The sequence below is a fragment of the Ictalurus punctatus genome, chromosome 11 (genome assembly GCF_001660625.3).
Source record: "Ictalurus punctatus breed USDA103 chromosome 11, Coco_2.0, whole genome shotgun sequence".
NCBI classification, from domain to species: Eukaryota; Metazoa; Chordata; class Actinopteri; order Siluriformes; family Ictaluridae; genus Ictalurus; species Ictalurus punctatus.
The window spans coordinates 25,273,155-25,289,090 of record NC_030426.2 but is presented as its reverse complement, the minus strand read 5'-3'; the positions used below and the strand labels follow the sequence as shown (position 1 = coordinate 25,289,090).

At 41.4% G+C, this 15,936-nt stretch overlaps 1 protein-coding gene across 2 annotated transcripts; it reads right to left on the bottom strand.

Annotated features, from left to right (window-relative positions):
* Positions 1-34: 34 nt before the first annotated feature.
* LOC128634039 (fatty-acid amide hydrolase 1) lies at positions 35-11,912 on the bottom strand. Of its 2 annotated transcripts, none has more exons than XM_053683848.1 (15): positions 11,682-11,912; positions 8,606-8,719; positions 8,112-8,252; positions 6,895-7,028; positions 6,472-6,678; positions 6,009-6,049; positions 5,781-5,905; positions 5,570-5,695; positions 4,977-5,074; positions 4,102-4,201; positions 3,704-3,747; positions 3,065-3,104; positions 1,983-2,091; positions 1,375-1,520; positions 35-317 (listed from the first exon to the last, which is right to left on the bottom strand). In XM_053683848.1, the coding sequence occupies exons 1-15, from the start codon at positions 11,856-11,858 to the stop codon at positions 180-182; spliced, it is 1,740 nt and encodes a 579-aa protein (XP_053539823.1). In that variant the 5' UTR covers positions 11,859-11,912; the 3' UTR covers positions 35-179. The 2 variants fall into 2 exon arrangements, with proteins under 2 accessions (XP_053539823.1, XP_053539824.1); XM_053683849.1 differs by lacking the exon at positions 11,682-11,912 and adding an exon at positions 9,055-9,155.
* Positions 11,913-15,936: the final 4,024 nt, after the last annotated feature.

Sequence of the window (15,936 nt, the reverse complement as noted above, 5' to 3'; positions counted from 1 at the left end):
ATCAAAGGATTGGTTTCAAATCATATAACTGGGATACATATACAAATGTAAACTTTTCGTTGGTAAATATAAACATTATATCCGTACCATATATTTCCATTATTTGTTAGCCGTTTATAATAGAAGAGGTTTCTGTTCAAGGATAATGCAATATATATATATATGGAATGGGTGTGCATTTAGTGCTGTGTGTTGGAGCATTTGTTCTCGGCACAGAGCTTTTCCACTTCTCTCATTAGGCGTAAACACATCTCCTCCTGCCAGGGCAGAGCCACACACTGCACTGCTATCGGCAGACCCACACCGCCTCGTACAGCCTGGAACACACAAACACACACACACACGTAGTTATACATTTACAGCAAGCAGTAGACCCCCTTAACCGATCTTATCCACACTGCATTGGCTCCTAATCAAATTTCACATGGATTATAAATATACTACTATTGACCTATAAATGCCTCTAAACGTTTCATGTGTTTTGTTATGCTGCTAATTTCTCAGGTTTTAGTGCGTGTATATATATATATATATATATATGAATGACTGGGTATTTGTGTTTATTTATTTATGACTGGGTCAGCTGTTATTACTTGTGAGTGGTTTTAACCGGACATTTGGTACTTGATTTTGTTCCAGGTCATGTACATGTGTTGGAATAACAATAAAAATCCTCGAATCCTTGAATAAAGCACTGAATGTTCTCGTGCCACTGTACCTGAGAGAACTGTTGGTCTTTTATGCTCGGCCACGCGTACCTCGATCAAAAGGTGCGGGCTATTTGTTAGCACCTTGAATAGTGAAAGCGATAGCAGTGTTAAAATTGGAGACCGGCGACTTCCAGTGTTTAAGTCTATCCTGAAAACATATTGCTTTAGTCACGCCTTTGTGAATCGTTTTCTCATAGGTAAAGGAGCAGATCTATAGGGATCACAGGCATAGAGTGTTTTGGTGAACTGAGGACCCCTCCCAACCCACCCCACTCTCACGCGTCCAGTCATGTTTGTTGGAGGTGGAGTGGCTACACACGTAACAATTAGCATGGTGGGTTTTTTTTTTTTCTTGACACAGACTTGTACTCGTTTTTAAATGCTGTTTGAAACCATAGAAATGCTGCCACCTTGTGGGCAAGATTCAGCATTTAACTGCCTGTAAATTGAAAGGTGGACTTCAGCATTAAAACTACAGCATGCAAAATGTAACAAAAAAATAAAAGATCATTAAAAGAAAATAAAAATAAAATACAGCACCGTTATATGGGATCTTATGAGAATATGGCTGGACAATTCTCAGTGAATTGAGTTACAGGCCAACGAGTTCCAAGGCCCAAGTTGTAACCTCTACCAGGTAAAATAAACCGTGTGTCATGTTCACCTCGACAAAGGTCTTGTCCCAGCCGTCTCCAAAGTATCCTCTGTAGTGTTTCAGCTGATCTTCGTCCTCGGCCGTGACCTCAGTGACAGGAACGACTCCAGCAGGGAAGTTGAGCACGTTGTACAACGCAGTGTAACTCAGAGCAGCTGCACCACCAGCACACACACACATACAAAATCAGGAATAGTGTCGCAGCGGATCAAATCCATTCGATCATTAAATATCTGGCCTGATGATTATACAACAAAAAACTATTTACTGTTCTCTAAAAGGTCAAATTACAGTTCAGTGTTTAGGTTTGCACATAGTGGCCTAATATTCTAATCAGTACAACATGCTGATGGTCTAACGCCGCCTGACACTCCTAGTCCGATTAGCCCCGCCCAATCTCGCCTGAAATTCTGTCGAGGTGAACGTAGACAGTGGAAGGATATTACACTGAGACCCAACGTTAACTGAATTCGCATTTTCAGCATTTATGTAAGGTATTAAAGCATGACCGGGTGTGCTGTTATAGGAAAATAATCAACAACAATATCATCTGTACGATGAAGCAGAGTTACAGGTTCTACCCTGAGCGCCAAACAAGGAAGAAATCTATACGTTACAGCTTTGTTTTCCGGTGTAGTTGAAGTTGTAGGCCGGGCCCAGCATGGGGCAGAGCAGAACGTCCAGCTCCAGCTTCCTCCACTCAGCTATCGTCTCATGGATATATACCTACAAACATGAACAACATGCCTATAATGTTTCCTGCATCATTAATAAAAACCCTCTGGGTCATGCAGTTATAGGAAAATAATCAATCAATCAATCAATCAATTGATTGGGAAACTTGCGCTTCTTGCTTTCTGCCATTCTGACTTTTCTGAGCAATTTGTGTAAAGACGAGGTATTTGATGTTTTATCTAATCAACTGCATAGTTTTTTTTTGTTTTTTTTAAAGGTAATCGTTTATTTTGAAATTGATGCATGCAACACGTTCCAAAAACATTGGGACAGGGGTAATTTAGGACTAATAGCGATGTGACGAGTTGAAACAGGTGAGGTAATCGTCTAACCATAGTATATAAGGAGCCTCCAAAAAGCGCCTAGTCCTTCAGAGCACGGACGGGTCGAGGCTCGGCGATCGGCCAATTGATGCGCCAGTGAATAATCCAACACTTTGAGAACATTCCCCAAAGACATATTGGTAGGATTTGGGGTATTTCACCTTCTACAGCACACAATATAATCGGGAATACTTTGGTAAACCTTTGTCAGTCGACACCATTCGCCGCTGTATCTACAGATGCAAGTTAAGGCTTTACTCTGCAAAGCAGAAGCCGCACATCAGCACTGCCCAGAAGCTCCACCCACTTCTCTGGGCTCGGTCTCATCTGAGATGGACAGTAGCACAGTGGAATCATATCTTGTGGTCCGCCGAGTCGACATTTCAAATAGTTTTTGGACAAAACAGCCGTCGTGTTAAGTCCGTGTTACCACAAATCTGCGACCAGGTTAGTACAGACTAAAATCCAGGTTTAGGTATAGCACTGGGGCAAGCTGAGTGAGTTTTTAGAGTCCAGGCTAACGACTTGGCTTTAGTTAAGTGGAAGTTCCGTAGTGTTGATCGACCGATCTAAATAGGGTGAGCTTTATATATGAGTATATATAAGTATATGTTTCACAACAATTAGGTTCACACCCGTACCTGGACCTCATTGTGCTGCTTCCACAGTTCTTCTACACCACTGCAAAGTAAAAGAAGATGAACCGCTTATGCAAATCATCCATTTTCCCAAAAGGTCTTTAAAGCAGAAAACAGAAGTAACTACCAGACTAAGCGCACATCGTTCCAATCAGATCACTTACAGTCCAATTACTCCAAAAGGATAAACAACAAACAAAAGAAAACGCTGTAGATAAGAGCGTTCGTCATGTTTACTATTCAGGCATAATTGAAGGATTTAGGAAACACAGCTTTTCAGCGTTTGCCCCACACACACACACACACACGTGTCTATACGACTCAGCGGTCCTAAGCATGACACCGCACTTTCATTTCTGATCTCGAGACCCATCCTATATTGCTATATTGTTCAGTTAAAAAACTAATAAGCTTTAAAATGATGAACTGAAGAACTTAAAGAGAAAAAAAAATAAAAATACACCTTGCGAATACAATAAAGTATCGATCGAATAAAATTCACCGTACAAAATCTCTTTAAATGTACACTTTAAATGAAATGAGATACAATTAGTTCTTCATCCAGTCCATTATTTCTTTGCTGGTGTCGCTCCAGTACCGATACCGGGTGTCATTTTATAAGAGATGTACTTTCAGTCTTACCCGACACCACAGATAGCGTGTATAGACGCAGCCATGCGTGGAGACTAAGACGAAAGAGACACAAAAATATATATATTAATAATCAAGCTTTCAAGACAACCGCAAATTAGTTAATGCTAAAATTTAAAAATGCTGCAGCTCATGTCCTTACTAGGAAACTCTCATGTTCTCCAGTTTACAATAAAAACGAAGCGACACTAACTTTTGAAAATGAAAAACTTTTTTTTTTCCCTCTAGAGATTAGCTAGACAAATTAGCTGCTAATAAAGCAACAATAACACATTCAAATGAGAATATAGTCATATAAAATCAACATAAAAATCAATCTCTCAACACCTTCGCTATATATTACTGCCTATCTGTGCTGTACATGAAATAAACAAGTCGAATAATCTCACGATGGGTCTGAGGAGCAGCGACACCAGCCTCTTCCCAAACAGAGGATACGCACAGTACAAGACCTGATGCTTCAGAGATGGATCGACCGGGCCTTTCTTACTGAAAAAGGACACACACACACACAGGGTCAGGAGGGTTTATTTAGAAATGTTGAAAAATAACATTCAAAAATATATATGTCATCAGTAACGTAATCCAAGTATCGCAATATGAAAGTAATGTAATCTGATTATTTTGGATTACTTCAAGGCCACATGTGTAAATAAAGTCAAGAGTAACATTGCATCCCAAAAGCTAGGGCGAACATTTTCTGTTATGTTCTGAACATATCAGATGCCACGAGTGTACCTTCTGAAATCATTCACTCATTTGAATGACCGTGTAATACGAAGCAATGCGATAATATGAAGTTAAACACGACCTTATATGGCCATGGGCGTTGTTGCGACTCAGGACAGCTGTCGTTTGCTGTTACTCTGAAGCGACTGTTTGACGCCGTACACGACAACGCTAACGGTTGAGAGGCAGGAATTTGCCCAATAGTTGCTGCAAGGATTTTATAAATCGACCAATCGGTGTGCAGGAAGGCGGGAATTACAGAGAGGGGGTAAAGCAATGCAAATATGCGCACACATGACGCCGTGTATTAGACCATAAACACATCATAACGAAACTAAAGCCGAGTCCCGGGAAAAGGAGGACGTGTGGTCACCCTAACAGGTTGCTCACGTGAGCCACAATTACCAGGTTTTTTTTTTTTTGGTATCCTGATTACTGTACTCCGTTCCTCCCCGAGCCTGAGCGCACATTACAGGATCGTGTAACAGTGGCTAGAACACGAATAACAGAATGGCAGAGAGAAGATCTGACTCACAAGTGCTGCAGGAGTGTGGCGCCGCCGTCTGCCACGTTTCCCCTCAGAACAAACTCGTGGAAGGCGGTGAATGTCCTGAGAGGGTTAAACGGAATCAGCTACAGCGGAGAGAGCGAGAGGAGGATACACAGGAGTTTACACACACGTACTGTACACACAAATACACACACACACAGACTACATAAATACAGATACTTACATATTTACAATGTACATCTTGGTCTAAAAAGACATTCAAATGATAGTTTTCAGTAGTTTCCTAGTTTCCTGTTTCCATAGTTTCCTCTCTCACTAGTTTCCTGTTTCCATAGTTTCTAGTTTCCTGTTTCCATAGTTTCCTGTCTAACTAGTTTCTAGTTTCATGTCTTCATCATTCCCATCTCTGTAGTTTTCCGTCACTAGTCTCCCAGTCTCCCTAGTCTTAGTGTCTAGTCTTGTTTCCGGTTTTCTTCACGTTTGCCTTGCATGATAGTATCATCTGTAATCAGTCCTGCTATGGATTCTAAAATCACTTGTTTATAAATACCCCAAGTGTCTACATCCCCCCAGCTTCGGGCTCCAATATGATACACGTGAGGCTCGAGCACTGATACCGTGTGTCCTGCTTTTTCCAGGAGCTCTTTGGTCTCTAGTAGAGCTCTGCTCATGCTTGGAGACGGCTGAAAGTACCCGTCGCTCTCGTAGTAACCGATCCTCAGGGGCTCCGAGCTCTCGTACACCTGGTAAAAGAAAAAAATAATGTGATGAAGTATCAAGAAACATGACATTCAATACTGCTGCACTGGAGCGGACTGCGTTCGGTACCTGCTGGTTGAACGGTATGGGAGGAACCGTAGGGTCCAGAGTGAACATGTCTGGGCAGAGTAAAGCTCTCATACACAGAGCCAGACTCTCAACATCACGGGCCATGGGACCAACGGCCGTCAGGGCTGGAAACAAACATTTATTCCAAAGACATTATCATTAATTGGTCACGTTTGCTAGCTACTACTATCCAAATCAATAGGAACTGAGTATCTGGAGCTGTCTTACCTGTCTTCCCACCTTTTACACTCGAAGACAGTCCATGCAAGCTGCATGAAGAGAAAGTCATCGTTATAGTGTTATGAATTACAGTCCTATGAATCATGTTCTCATGAGGCATTTTCAACTGGCCAGTGTAGATGCTAACAGGCTACTGAACTGGCAAAGCAAATATCCATAGTGGCTAGTGAGCTTTAACATTAATAGCTCTGAGTTCTGAGCCCCGAGTTACATTAACATTCATTCATTACATTCAGACGCTTTTATCCAAATGAGGAAATGTGAGCAAAAGTTCAAATGAGTTCAAATGTTCTCACAGCTAGGCCCTTTATATATTTGTTCAATCAAAAAAGGACGATGGTTACCTTCTGAATTAAACGAGGAGAACGTGTCCACCGTAATAATATTATCATATATTGTGATATTCTGTATATTCTGTATAATTGATCTCACGCATGAAATATAAAAACACCTTATCCGGTTGTTTGTGGGTTTTAAGGCGCAGATGCCACAGAAGGCTGCCGGGATGCGGACGCTTCCTCCAAGGTCGCTTCCCAGACCCAGAATAGATCCTCCTCCAGCGATCAGAGCGCCCTCGCCTCCTGAAGAGCCGCCGCACGTCTTCTCGACGTTGCAGGGGTTCACCGTCCTCCCGTATATGGGGTTACTACATTCATAGCTACCATTTTTTTAAACAGCACACAAACACACACACACACACAATACTAGTTCAATAAAGCATCAGAATTGGTTCTGTATAGCACAGTGATGGTGGTGAACTCATAATGAATTCATAATGCATAATTATGCATAATTATGCAAAAATAATGCAAAATGTGTTTCGAGTGTTTTGTGTTTTTGAGTGTGTGAGTGTGTTTTGTCGAGCGTTTCTTACTTGAGGAGACCCTGTGGGATGTTGGTTTTGATGAAGGGGATCGCACCCTGCTTCTTCAGTACCGAGACCACCACACTGTCCTTAACGGCAGGATCATCCAACTTAGTCAACACGCCACAGGTAGAGTCGTAGCCCTACACACACACACACACACAGAACCATTCACACATATACATCGATCAGCCATAACATTAAAACCACTGACAGGTGACGTGAATAAAATTTTGATTGTCGAGGGGTGGGATATATTTATTAGGCAGCAAGTGAACAGTCTGTTCTCGAAGCAGACATACACTCACCATCCACTTCATTAGTATTATATCACAGCAAACCACTGATTACATTTCCCATCCTGCACTGCGGCCTACAAACATGGCCGCCATGGACGGCAATTCCCAGAAACACGCATTCATTCTAATCACGCACACCTGCGTCCACACAATCACACCACAGTTTAAAAGGACTTTCGAGGCGTTCACTCTTTGCGAAGTATTGAGTGTTATCACCGTACCAAGAGTTTGTACCCTGGTGCTCGTTTTGATTCTCGTTCTCGATTCTTGCCTCGCCTCGTTTATTTCACTAGTAATAAAATACTCTGCGCTCGCATCCGTCTCCAAACCGTCCGTGGCAACCGCACTACCAAATAGCGAGCTAAAAATATCTTTAGCCTACACAAGCTTCCCTTTCTTGAAAGGAATGGTGATAATAGGCTTAACAAAAACACTCTCAGCACCTTTAACGGCATACACATCCCTGAAAAAAATCAACTCTCGTTGATGGTCAAGTAAGAACTCGGTGATATCCTGGTTTAGAGGCTCTATTCAGACAGATCAGGGTTTATAAACCATTTGAGGTCCTCATGAACCACACCTTTTTTTTTTGTCTTTATTGTTTTGTGTATTTCTCTCTGTGCTCCTTAGAGGTTGGTGTTTTCGATTTATTTTGTTGAATGATATCTGGTTCATTTGTAGCTTTGAACTGCATTTGAAGACCCGTGTCTGTGTTTTTTTTTTTTTACAGTATCCTCGCTATAATATCGACACGATGAAGAACTTTAAAGCATTAGCTATTGTTTTCCCCACTACAAACAAGAAATATTCCTGATTTAAAGTCCTACTGGTTAACCTTATAGTCACTAGTTCTTCTCCAATACATGGGATTGGATCACAAACCCACAACTATGCTAGTTCCGTAGCGTTCCTTCGGTCGGTCAATACCTCATAATCCAGATTGTCCTTGATGCTGATGGGAATGCCGTACAGTAGGCCGTCTTTGTGCGACTCGATGTCCTCCAGTTGTTTCAGACTCTCCGTGAGGACAGCGGTGCTACAGTTCAGTTTCCTGTTCGCCTCCAGAGCCTTTAGAGGACAGGACAAGTTGAGTATAGAGTTCTTACTACACGATTTGTTACCTGACCAAATGTTTAGTGATCAGTTTTCACACAGCTGCCAAACTTCTGCACAATTAAAGCACTAGTTTAATAAGCATTGGGCACGTGTTAAACTGAATGCAGCACTTATGTTAGAAAGGTTCATACATCTCAAATACGGTTCTCATATCTAAAGACAAAGTCCTTTCTTTACTGAGTTAATGGCAGAGATGGCAGAGAAATTGGATATGTAAGTGTATACAGGTGAGATCTGGGGGCACGTGTGGGTGTGCGAACACTGTGTGAAATTGTGAATGAGTGAGATTTGAGAGTGCACTGAACTTTTTCCATGTAGGCGTGGAGAACAGCGTCGGGCTGCAGAGATCCATCTCTGATCCGTTTACTCAGCTCAGCTAGAGGGAGAGTCACGATGGAGCTCAAATCAACACCAGCATTCTGCAGACACACAAGACTGATCAAACCAGATGTTACGCAATCAGAGAGACAGACAGACAAATAGGCTGAAATAGACAGACATGTAGTTTGATGGTCACACAGACAGGAAGGTAGGGAGAGAGACAGACAGACAGACGTGTAGCTCGACAAACAGACAGACAGACATGTAGCGTGATACATACTGTGCAGTGTGAGAAAGACAGCAGCGAATTCACACGTACACACACATATACACACACAAAATGGGAAAATGGTCTAACAGAACACTATATATAACTGTATAGATAGATCGCATCACGACATTCATAAAAAGGTAAAACTGTCATAAATACTACCTCAACCCCACTGAACACCTTTGGGATGAACTGGAATGCCAACTGCACCCCAGACCTCCTCATCATCCCAACATCACTACCTGACCTCACTAACGCTCTTGTAGCTGAATGAACACAAACCCCCACAGCCACGCCCCAAAAACTAGTGGAAAGCCTTCCCGGAAGAGTTTATTAGGAGATTCCCAAAAAGAAGCTTTTTATAGCAGCAAAGGGGCGAATAAATCTGGAATGCAATATTCAACAAACTCATATTAGTGTGATGGTCAGGTGTCCACAAACTTCTGATTAAAATAATTAAAATAATTAAAATAATACATTCGTGCCACTACTGATGTGTGGCTGTACAGATCATACGGTCGTTTTATTTCTTTGTCTCCAGCTTGGAATTAATTCACCGCAACGCCGGAGTGCGTAATGTTCATAGGTGCCCTAGGCGAAATCCGACATGACGCCCGATCTGCATTTACTGCGGAACTATATACAATAAAATACATAAAGAATAAATGAATATATAATAAATACGATTTTTTATTAGTAGTTATTATCTTTACTATTTTTGCGTACTTATAAAAAATGGTAACATAATAAAGGCCATTTCCATTTTGCGTGTTCTTGACCTAATAGTCTGCACTTCACCTAATATGCCAGCAGGTGGCACTTCAACTTCATTTAATTCAATACAAGAGCCATCCATCCATCCATGAATCTTCTATACCGCTTATCCTTCAGGGTCACAGGGAACCTGGAGTCTATCCCAGGGAGCATCGGGAACAAGGCGGGGTACACCCTGGACAGGGTGCCAGTCCATCGCAGGGCACAATCACATACACACTCACAAACTACGGACACTTTGGACATGCCAATCAGCCTACCATGCATGTCTTTGGACTGGGGGAGGAAACCGGAGTACCCGGAGGAAATCCCCGCAGCACGGGGAGAACATGCAAACTCCGCACACACAGTCCCCGGTGGGACTCGAACCCCGGAGGCATGAGGCGAACGTGCTAACCACTAAGCTAACGTGCGCCCCTGAATGTAAGTCTTTCCATTCAAATGAAGTTAGAAACATGTAGTATGTAACTTTATGTTACAATGTTGTATGTTACATGTGTCATGTTATATGTTATATGTTACAATGTTGTATGTAACTTTAGAGATGGTCCCTTAATTGTTTGCGAATATCGAACATCCAAATACAAGCCAATGTTATGCTAATTCGCTATATAGGGACTAGTGAATGAGTGAACGAGTGAGCGGTTCGTTTTCGTGTCCATTATAAGATTGGACTCTCTCTCTCTCTCCCCTTTTTTCGCTCTCACAGATCTCTCTGCCTCAATTGGACGTGCTGACGTTGTGCACGGGCATTGGACAGGTGGGGACAATTATGTTCCTATCATGTTGTCCCATTCCCCTGTCTTGCCGTATATGGTGTGACTGAGTTTATTATTTGTATATATTGCTACCTATTGTAAATTTTTCTTTTCTTGGTAGCACGAAAGCTGTAGGGGTTGGGTGCCATTTATTTTGAGTCAGTCTTTTGTTCTCCGTTTTGATTCAGCTAGGGAGTTAAGTTAGTATTTTATTTTGAAGTACCTTTGTCCGTTGTTAGTTTATTTAAATTGATACTTGGCAAGATAGCGCCTGTTTTGTTTATTATTTTGGCCTTGCCCAGCCCTGAAGAGATTTGCTTTATGAGTGATTCTGTTTGTTTTGGGATTATTTCATTCTTGCGATCATTAAATTGTCAGGGAAATCAAAGAGTTGAACGAAACGTGTGTCAACCTCATTATTATGATTGAGTTATGTTAATAGTTTTTATGTTACCTAGACCGGGGTCGTAACACGCTTACTTACAAAGCTGCTCATCATGTGGCTCCTCTTTATTTCTATCAGAACTTCTTCAACTTTACATTCCCCCACCTTCTTGAAGATCATCTTCTGAGCACTTATTTGTCTGCTCATAAGTCAAAACACTGGTATAAAGTTAGCTTGAAGTTGGATGTTTGATATTTACAGATATTCGCAAATTAAGGGACCGTCTCTAAAGTTACATACGACATTGGTATACACGTTTCTAACTTCAATAGCATTTAAAGGGAATGACGTACAGTCACAAAACCAACTGTATAGTATTCATGCAGGTGTCAGCTATAACAGACACCTTTTAGATTTTTTTAGACACCTACATGAACACTTTACAGCTGGTTGTGTGACTGTAAGTCGTTCCCTTCAAATGCTATTAAGCTTTAAATTATGGTATATTTTGTGTATGGGCCCATTCGGTAGTGAAATACATATCAAATTTACATATGATTTAATAGTTTATTTTGTTCAATCTCAAAAATCTAAAAGGTGTGCGTTATAGCTGACACCTTCATGAATTTTTTACAGTTGGTTTTATACATTCCCTTCAAATGCTATTGAAGTTAGAAACATGTATACCAATGTCGTATGTAACTTTAGAGATGGTCCCTTAATTTGTGCTTATCTTGTATTTTATTCATATGTTTTTATGCTGGAAGGTGTCCTTGAGTGCCTTGAAAGGTTCCTGAAAATAAATATTATTATTATTATTACTACATGTGCTGATGAACAGGTGAACCCGGTGTGTGTGTGTGCATGCATACCCGAGTCTTAAAGTAGCTGACAGCTTTCTCTGCCTGTCCCAGCTCTTTCTCTCTCTTCTCTCTGGCTCTCTGCAGTTTCCTCTTCACCGTCTGATGTTCTCTCCATTTCAGCAGGAAAACACTCACACAGGCAACACAGAACAAGGACACTGCTACACCCTTCCACTCAGCATCCATGTCTCAACTCACCTGCCCTCTTACCCTCTATATTAACTACACAGTGTGAACCAATATGATCCACCCTCGAGCTGTTTGTTTTGACTCTGCATGAATCAATGAGTCACATGTAAGGTTGCCAAGTACTGAGAAGTCAGTTCTTTTCAGGTCAAAGCTGAAAACCGACTTGCATAGATGAACTGTTATTGTTTATATACCGAATTATGCAATGTTACAGAAGCCCTACGCAGCAGGGGCTCAAATGTAAAATTTCCGCACTGCTTGCTGACCTGGCTTCTTAGTGTCATAGAAGATACGACCACATCACCCCGATCTTATCCACACTGCATTGGCTCCCAGTGAAATCTCGCACTGATTAAAAAATACTAATATTGACCTATGAACCGCTAAACGGTCTCGCGCCACAGTACCTGAGAGAACTTTTGGTTTTCTTTGAACCACCATGCCTACTTAGATCAAAAAGTGTAGGCAGGGGGAATAACTTTCTCTTACAGAGCCCCACAGTTATGGAACAGCCTTCTAATTAGTGTTCGGGACTCAGACACAGTCTCAGTGTTTAAGTCTAGGCTGAAAACGTATTTGTTTACTCAAGCTTACAATGAGTAGACTTTCTTTTACGCAAAGCATACAGCCTTACCTAACAATCTCTCTCTCTCTTTACCTCCCTCTCCCTCACTCCTTCTGTCGACCCACACATGATTTTACGGAGATGCCAGTGATCCTGATCCTTTCTGCTCTCCGGACCTGCAGGATCCATCCTGATGCCCTACCTCTTGATGGAGCTCTGATCAACTGGAGACTACAGTCTGGAGATCGCTGACGATGGTACCGCTTGAAGTACTATAGAAATGGTTTTGGACCTCAATTCCACATGGACGTTCTCGCTGTGGTTGCTGAGACTACGGTTGCTGCGATGTCCTTAGGACTGCATTTACCACATGCAGTTTTACACTCAGGTCTCCTTTAGTGAACAGTGGACTAGTTCAACACACAGACTTCATATAAAAACCATAATGAACTTTCCTTTACTCTCACACTATCTGTCGTTACCCAGATGAGGACGGGTTCCCTTCTGAGTCCGGTTCCTCTCAAGGTTTTTTCCTCGTATCATCTCAGGGAGTTTTTCCTCACCACAGTCACCACCGTCTCGCCCAATAGGGATAAATCCACACACTTAAAATCTCTATCCTGTTTTTATATATTTCTGTAAAGCTGCTTTGAGACAATGTCCGTTGTTAAAAGAGCTAAATGAATTGTCTCAAAGTTTTAACTTTCTGTTGGGAAACCATCTGTTCCAAGATGTTGATGACTTCCTCTTTGTCAATAGGAACGTCACTCTCTATCCCAAGTAGCAGCAAGTCTTGAAAAGTGCCTTCGTTATTATTATTCTGTATTACCCTGATATAAAGCACAGATTGCCTCTCACTCTGTAACTTTACTGGACTATATGTGTACAGCAAAAAGGCTTGAGCAAGAAGAGCTCACCATGGAGATCATCGAAGAAAGGGAAGAGAAGAAAGACAGAAAAGACTCGAAGAGGAGCTGAAGGATTTGGATCTTGCGGAACTGGAGGAGAAACTGGATCGTGCTCACGCCAAAGCAAAAACTGAAATGATTGGAGTGAGAACGGCTAACATGCTAGCTCTGAGAGATAGTCAGAGGAGAATTGATAAATGGCATAGAAACATTGATGTTCTTGTATGTAAAATGGCTGAGAAATGTAATTAAGATAGAATAAGCGCTTTGTGTGATTCTGTGCAGGATAAATGTAAATGAGATGAGCTTGACAGCTTTGCAGAGAAATAGACAGGGAGTGTCTGTGTGTGTGTGTGCATCAGCCTGATATTTGAGAAGCCACAGCAGCATGTGTGTACCTACAAACGGTCAGGCACTTATAATACCTAACCGAGATGGTTAGATACTTGCTTGTTATGCTTAAAATGAAAAGCAAGTGTGATAAGTTATCAGATGTACCTAGGAAATGGTACAAAAAGTGCCTGAGCTGAGGTACAAAAAGTGCCTGAGCTGAGGTGCAAAAAGTGCCTTGGTTATAGTATAAACACAAGGTGTATGACTGTTAGAATTTTGACCCCATCTTTGGGTTCATTTCACACGGGCAGTTTCGCTGTGGTTGCTGGGACTACGGTTGCTGCGATGGCTTTGGGACTGCAATGACCACATGCAGTTTTACACTCAGGTCTCCTTTAGTGAACAGTGGACTAGTTCAACAAACAGACTTCATATAAACACCATAATGAACTTTCCTTTACTTTCACACTCTCCGTTGTTACCCAGATGAGGACGGGTTCCCTTCTGAGTCCGGTTCCTCTCAAGGTTTCTTCCTCATATCATCTCAGGGAGTTTTTCCTCACCACCGTCACCACCGTCTCGCCCAATAGGGATAAATTCACACACTTAAAATCTCTATCCTGTGTTTATATGTTTCTGTAAAGCTGCTTTCAGACAACGTCCAACTCTCGTGTTAATTTGACTTCAGGTGCTTTTTACGTAATATAATTGTTTATTAATTAATGCTGAGAGGGGCACTTTTAAATAAATTTAGACCTTCTGCACGTCCCTGCTAAGCGGCCATGCGTTATGAATTTTTGCTTTCTTGTTTTCTCATGATCTTGACATAACAAAGGCTGTTCCCTCAACAAGAATCCAATATGATTCTTACACGTTTGGTTGATCAAGATAATCTTCCCAAATGAACACAATTTTGAAGCCTCAATACAATCGCCAGAAGTAAAAAGCTAAACTTAAGCTATAATCGAACTACTCCAAGGTCACATGACTTCACCGTCACTACCACTGGAAAATACTATCAACTGATACGTCTACAAGTGGGAAAGTCTGAGTTGGAATAGTTCGCAAGAGCGCGACTATAAACACCACGAGGCTGTAGTAGATGAGTTTTCCTGTTCGGCGTGATGACGTTTAATGTCCCCGATAACCTCTATAGTACCGTTTAGCCACTTGTCCGCAACCGCCTTTTTCAAGACTCGTAAAAGCTTAACAAAATCATGAGCGGTGTATTACCGATTGTATTTTATGTCGTAGAATAGAATAAAACATGAAAATATCTTGAGCTTGTGCTAACCACAGGCCTTCTTTCAGACCTTTAACCGAATACACATTCCAAAAAAACCCACTGACTTCAGGACAATGGCTGTCGAATACACAGAAAAATTAAGTCGAGATCATGAGAAAAATACTTTCGTGGACACGCCCCCAGCTGAAAAAATACCCCATAGAAACTCACATAGAATGTGTAATGGTTTTAATGGTTATAATGAGAACTGTATTGATTTTAATGGAAACTGTAATGGTCCCTGTGGGTTTCTACCGGTACTGTAAATTGTTGGCTTCTATTGGTGGTATGTTATGTCTAGCAGATGCCATTAAGGACCAATGATGGTAATGGTAATGGTTTTAATGTTTAGATGATGATTTGTAATGGTAGTTGTAGTGGAAACCATTAACATTTCTGTGATGGTTTCTGAAGAAGCATGAGACAGAATCTGTTGCTCTGCTGAACAACAGACACAATAGCATTGCAAAAGGAATTCAGCTTATTGTAAGCTCGTGAGCTGATTGGGATTCAGAAGAGTCGACTCTTATTGGTGAGCCGAGCCAAATGATTTGATTCGTTGAAACGAGCCAGAGTTCCCATCACTGATCAGCGAAGACCAGCTCAGTCAAGTTATCTGGTAACACTTTACAAAAATAGTACATGAATAATCATGCACTAATACATGAATGAACACCTACTTAAATATGAACTAACGATGGGTTAACATTAACTACGCGATTCTTATGAATCAATGCGTTAATAACGATCACCTTAAGTATATGTTAAGTGCGTTTGTTACACATTTTAACCCAACAAGCTGAGCTGTGGTACTGTGGCGTAAGATCATTCAGACCAATCAGGGAATTTGATTAGGAGCCAACGCAATACGGATAAGATCAGGGTGACATGGGTATATCCTCTGGTTCTAGTAAGGACTCCTGCAGCTGCATTCTGGACTAAGAATATTTCTGAGATAAAAGAAGGCGATCCTAGTAATATTAT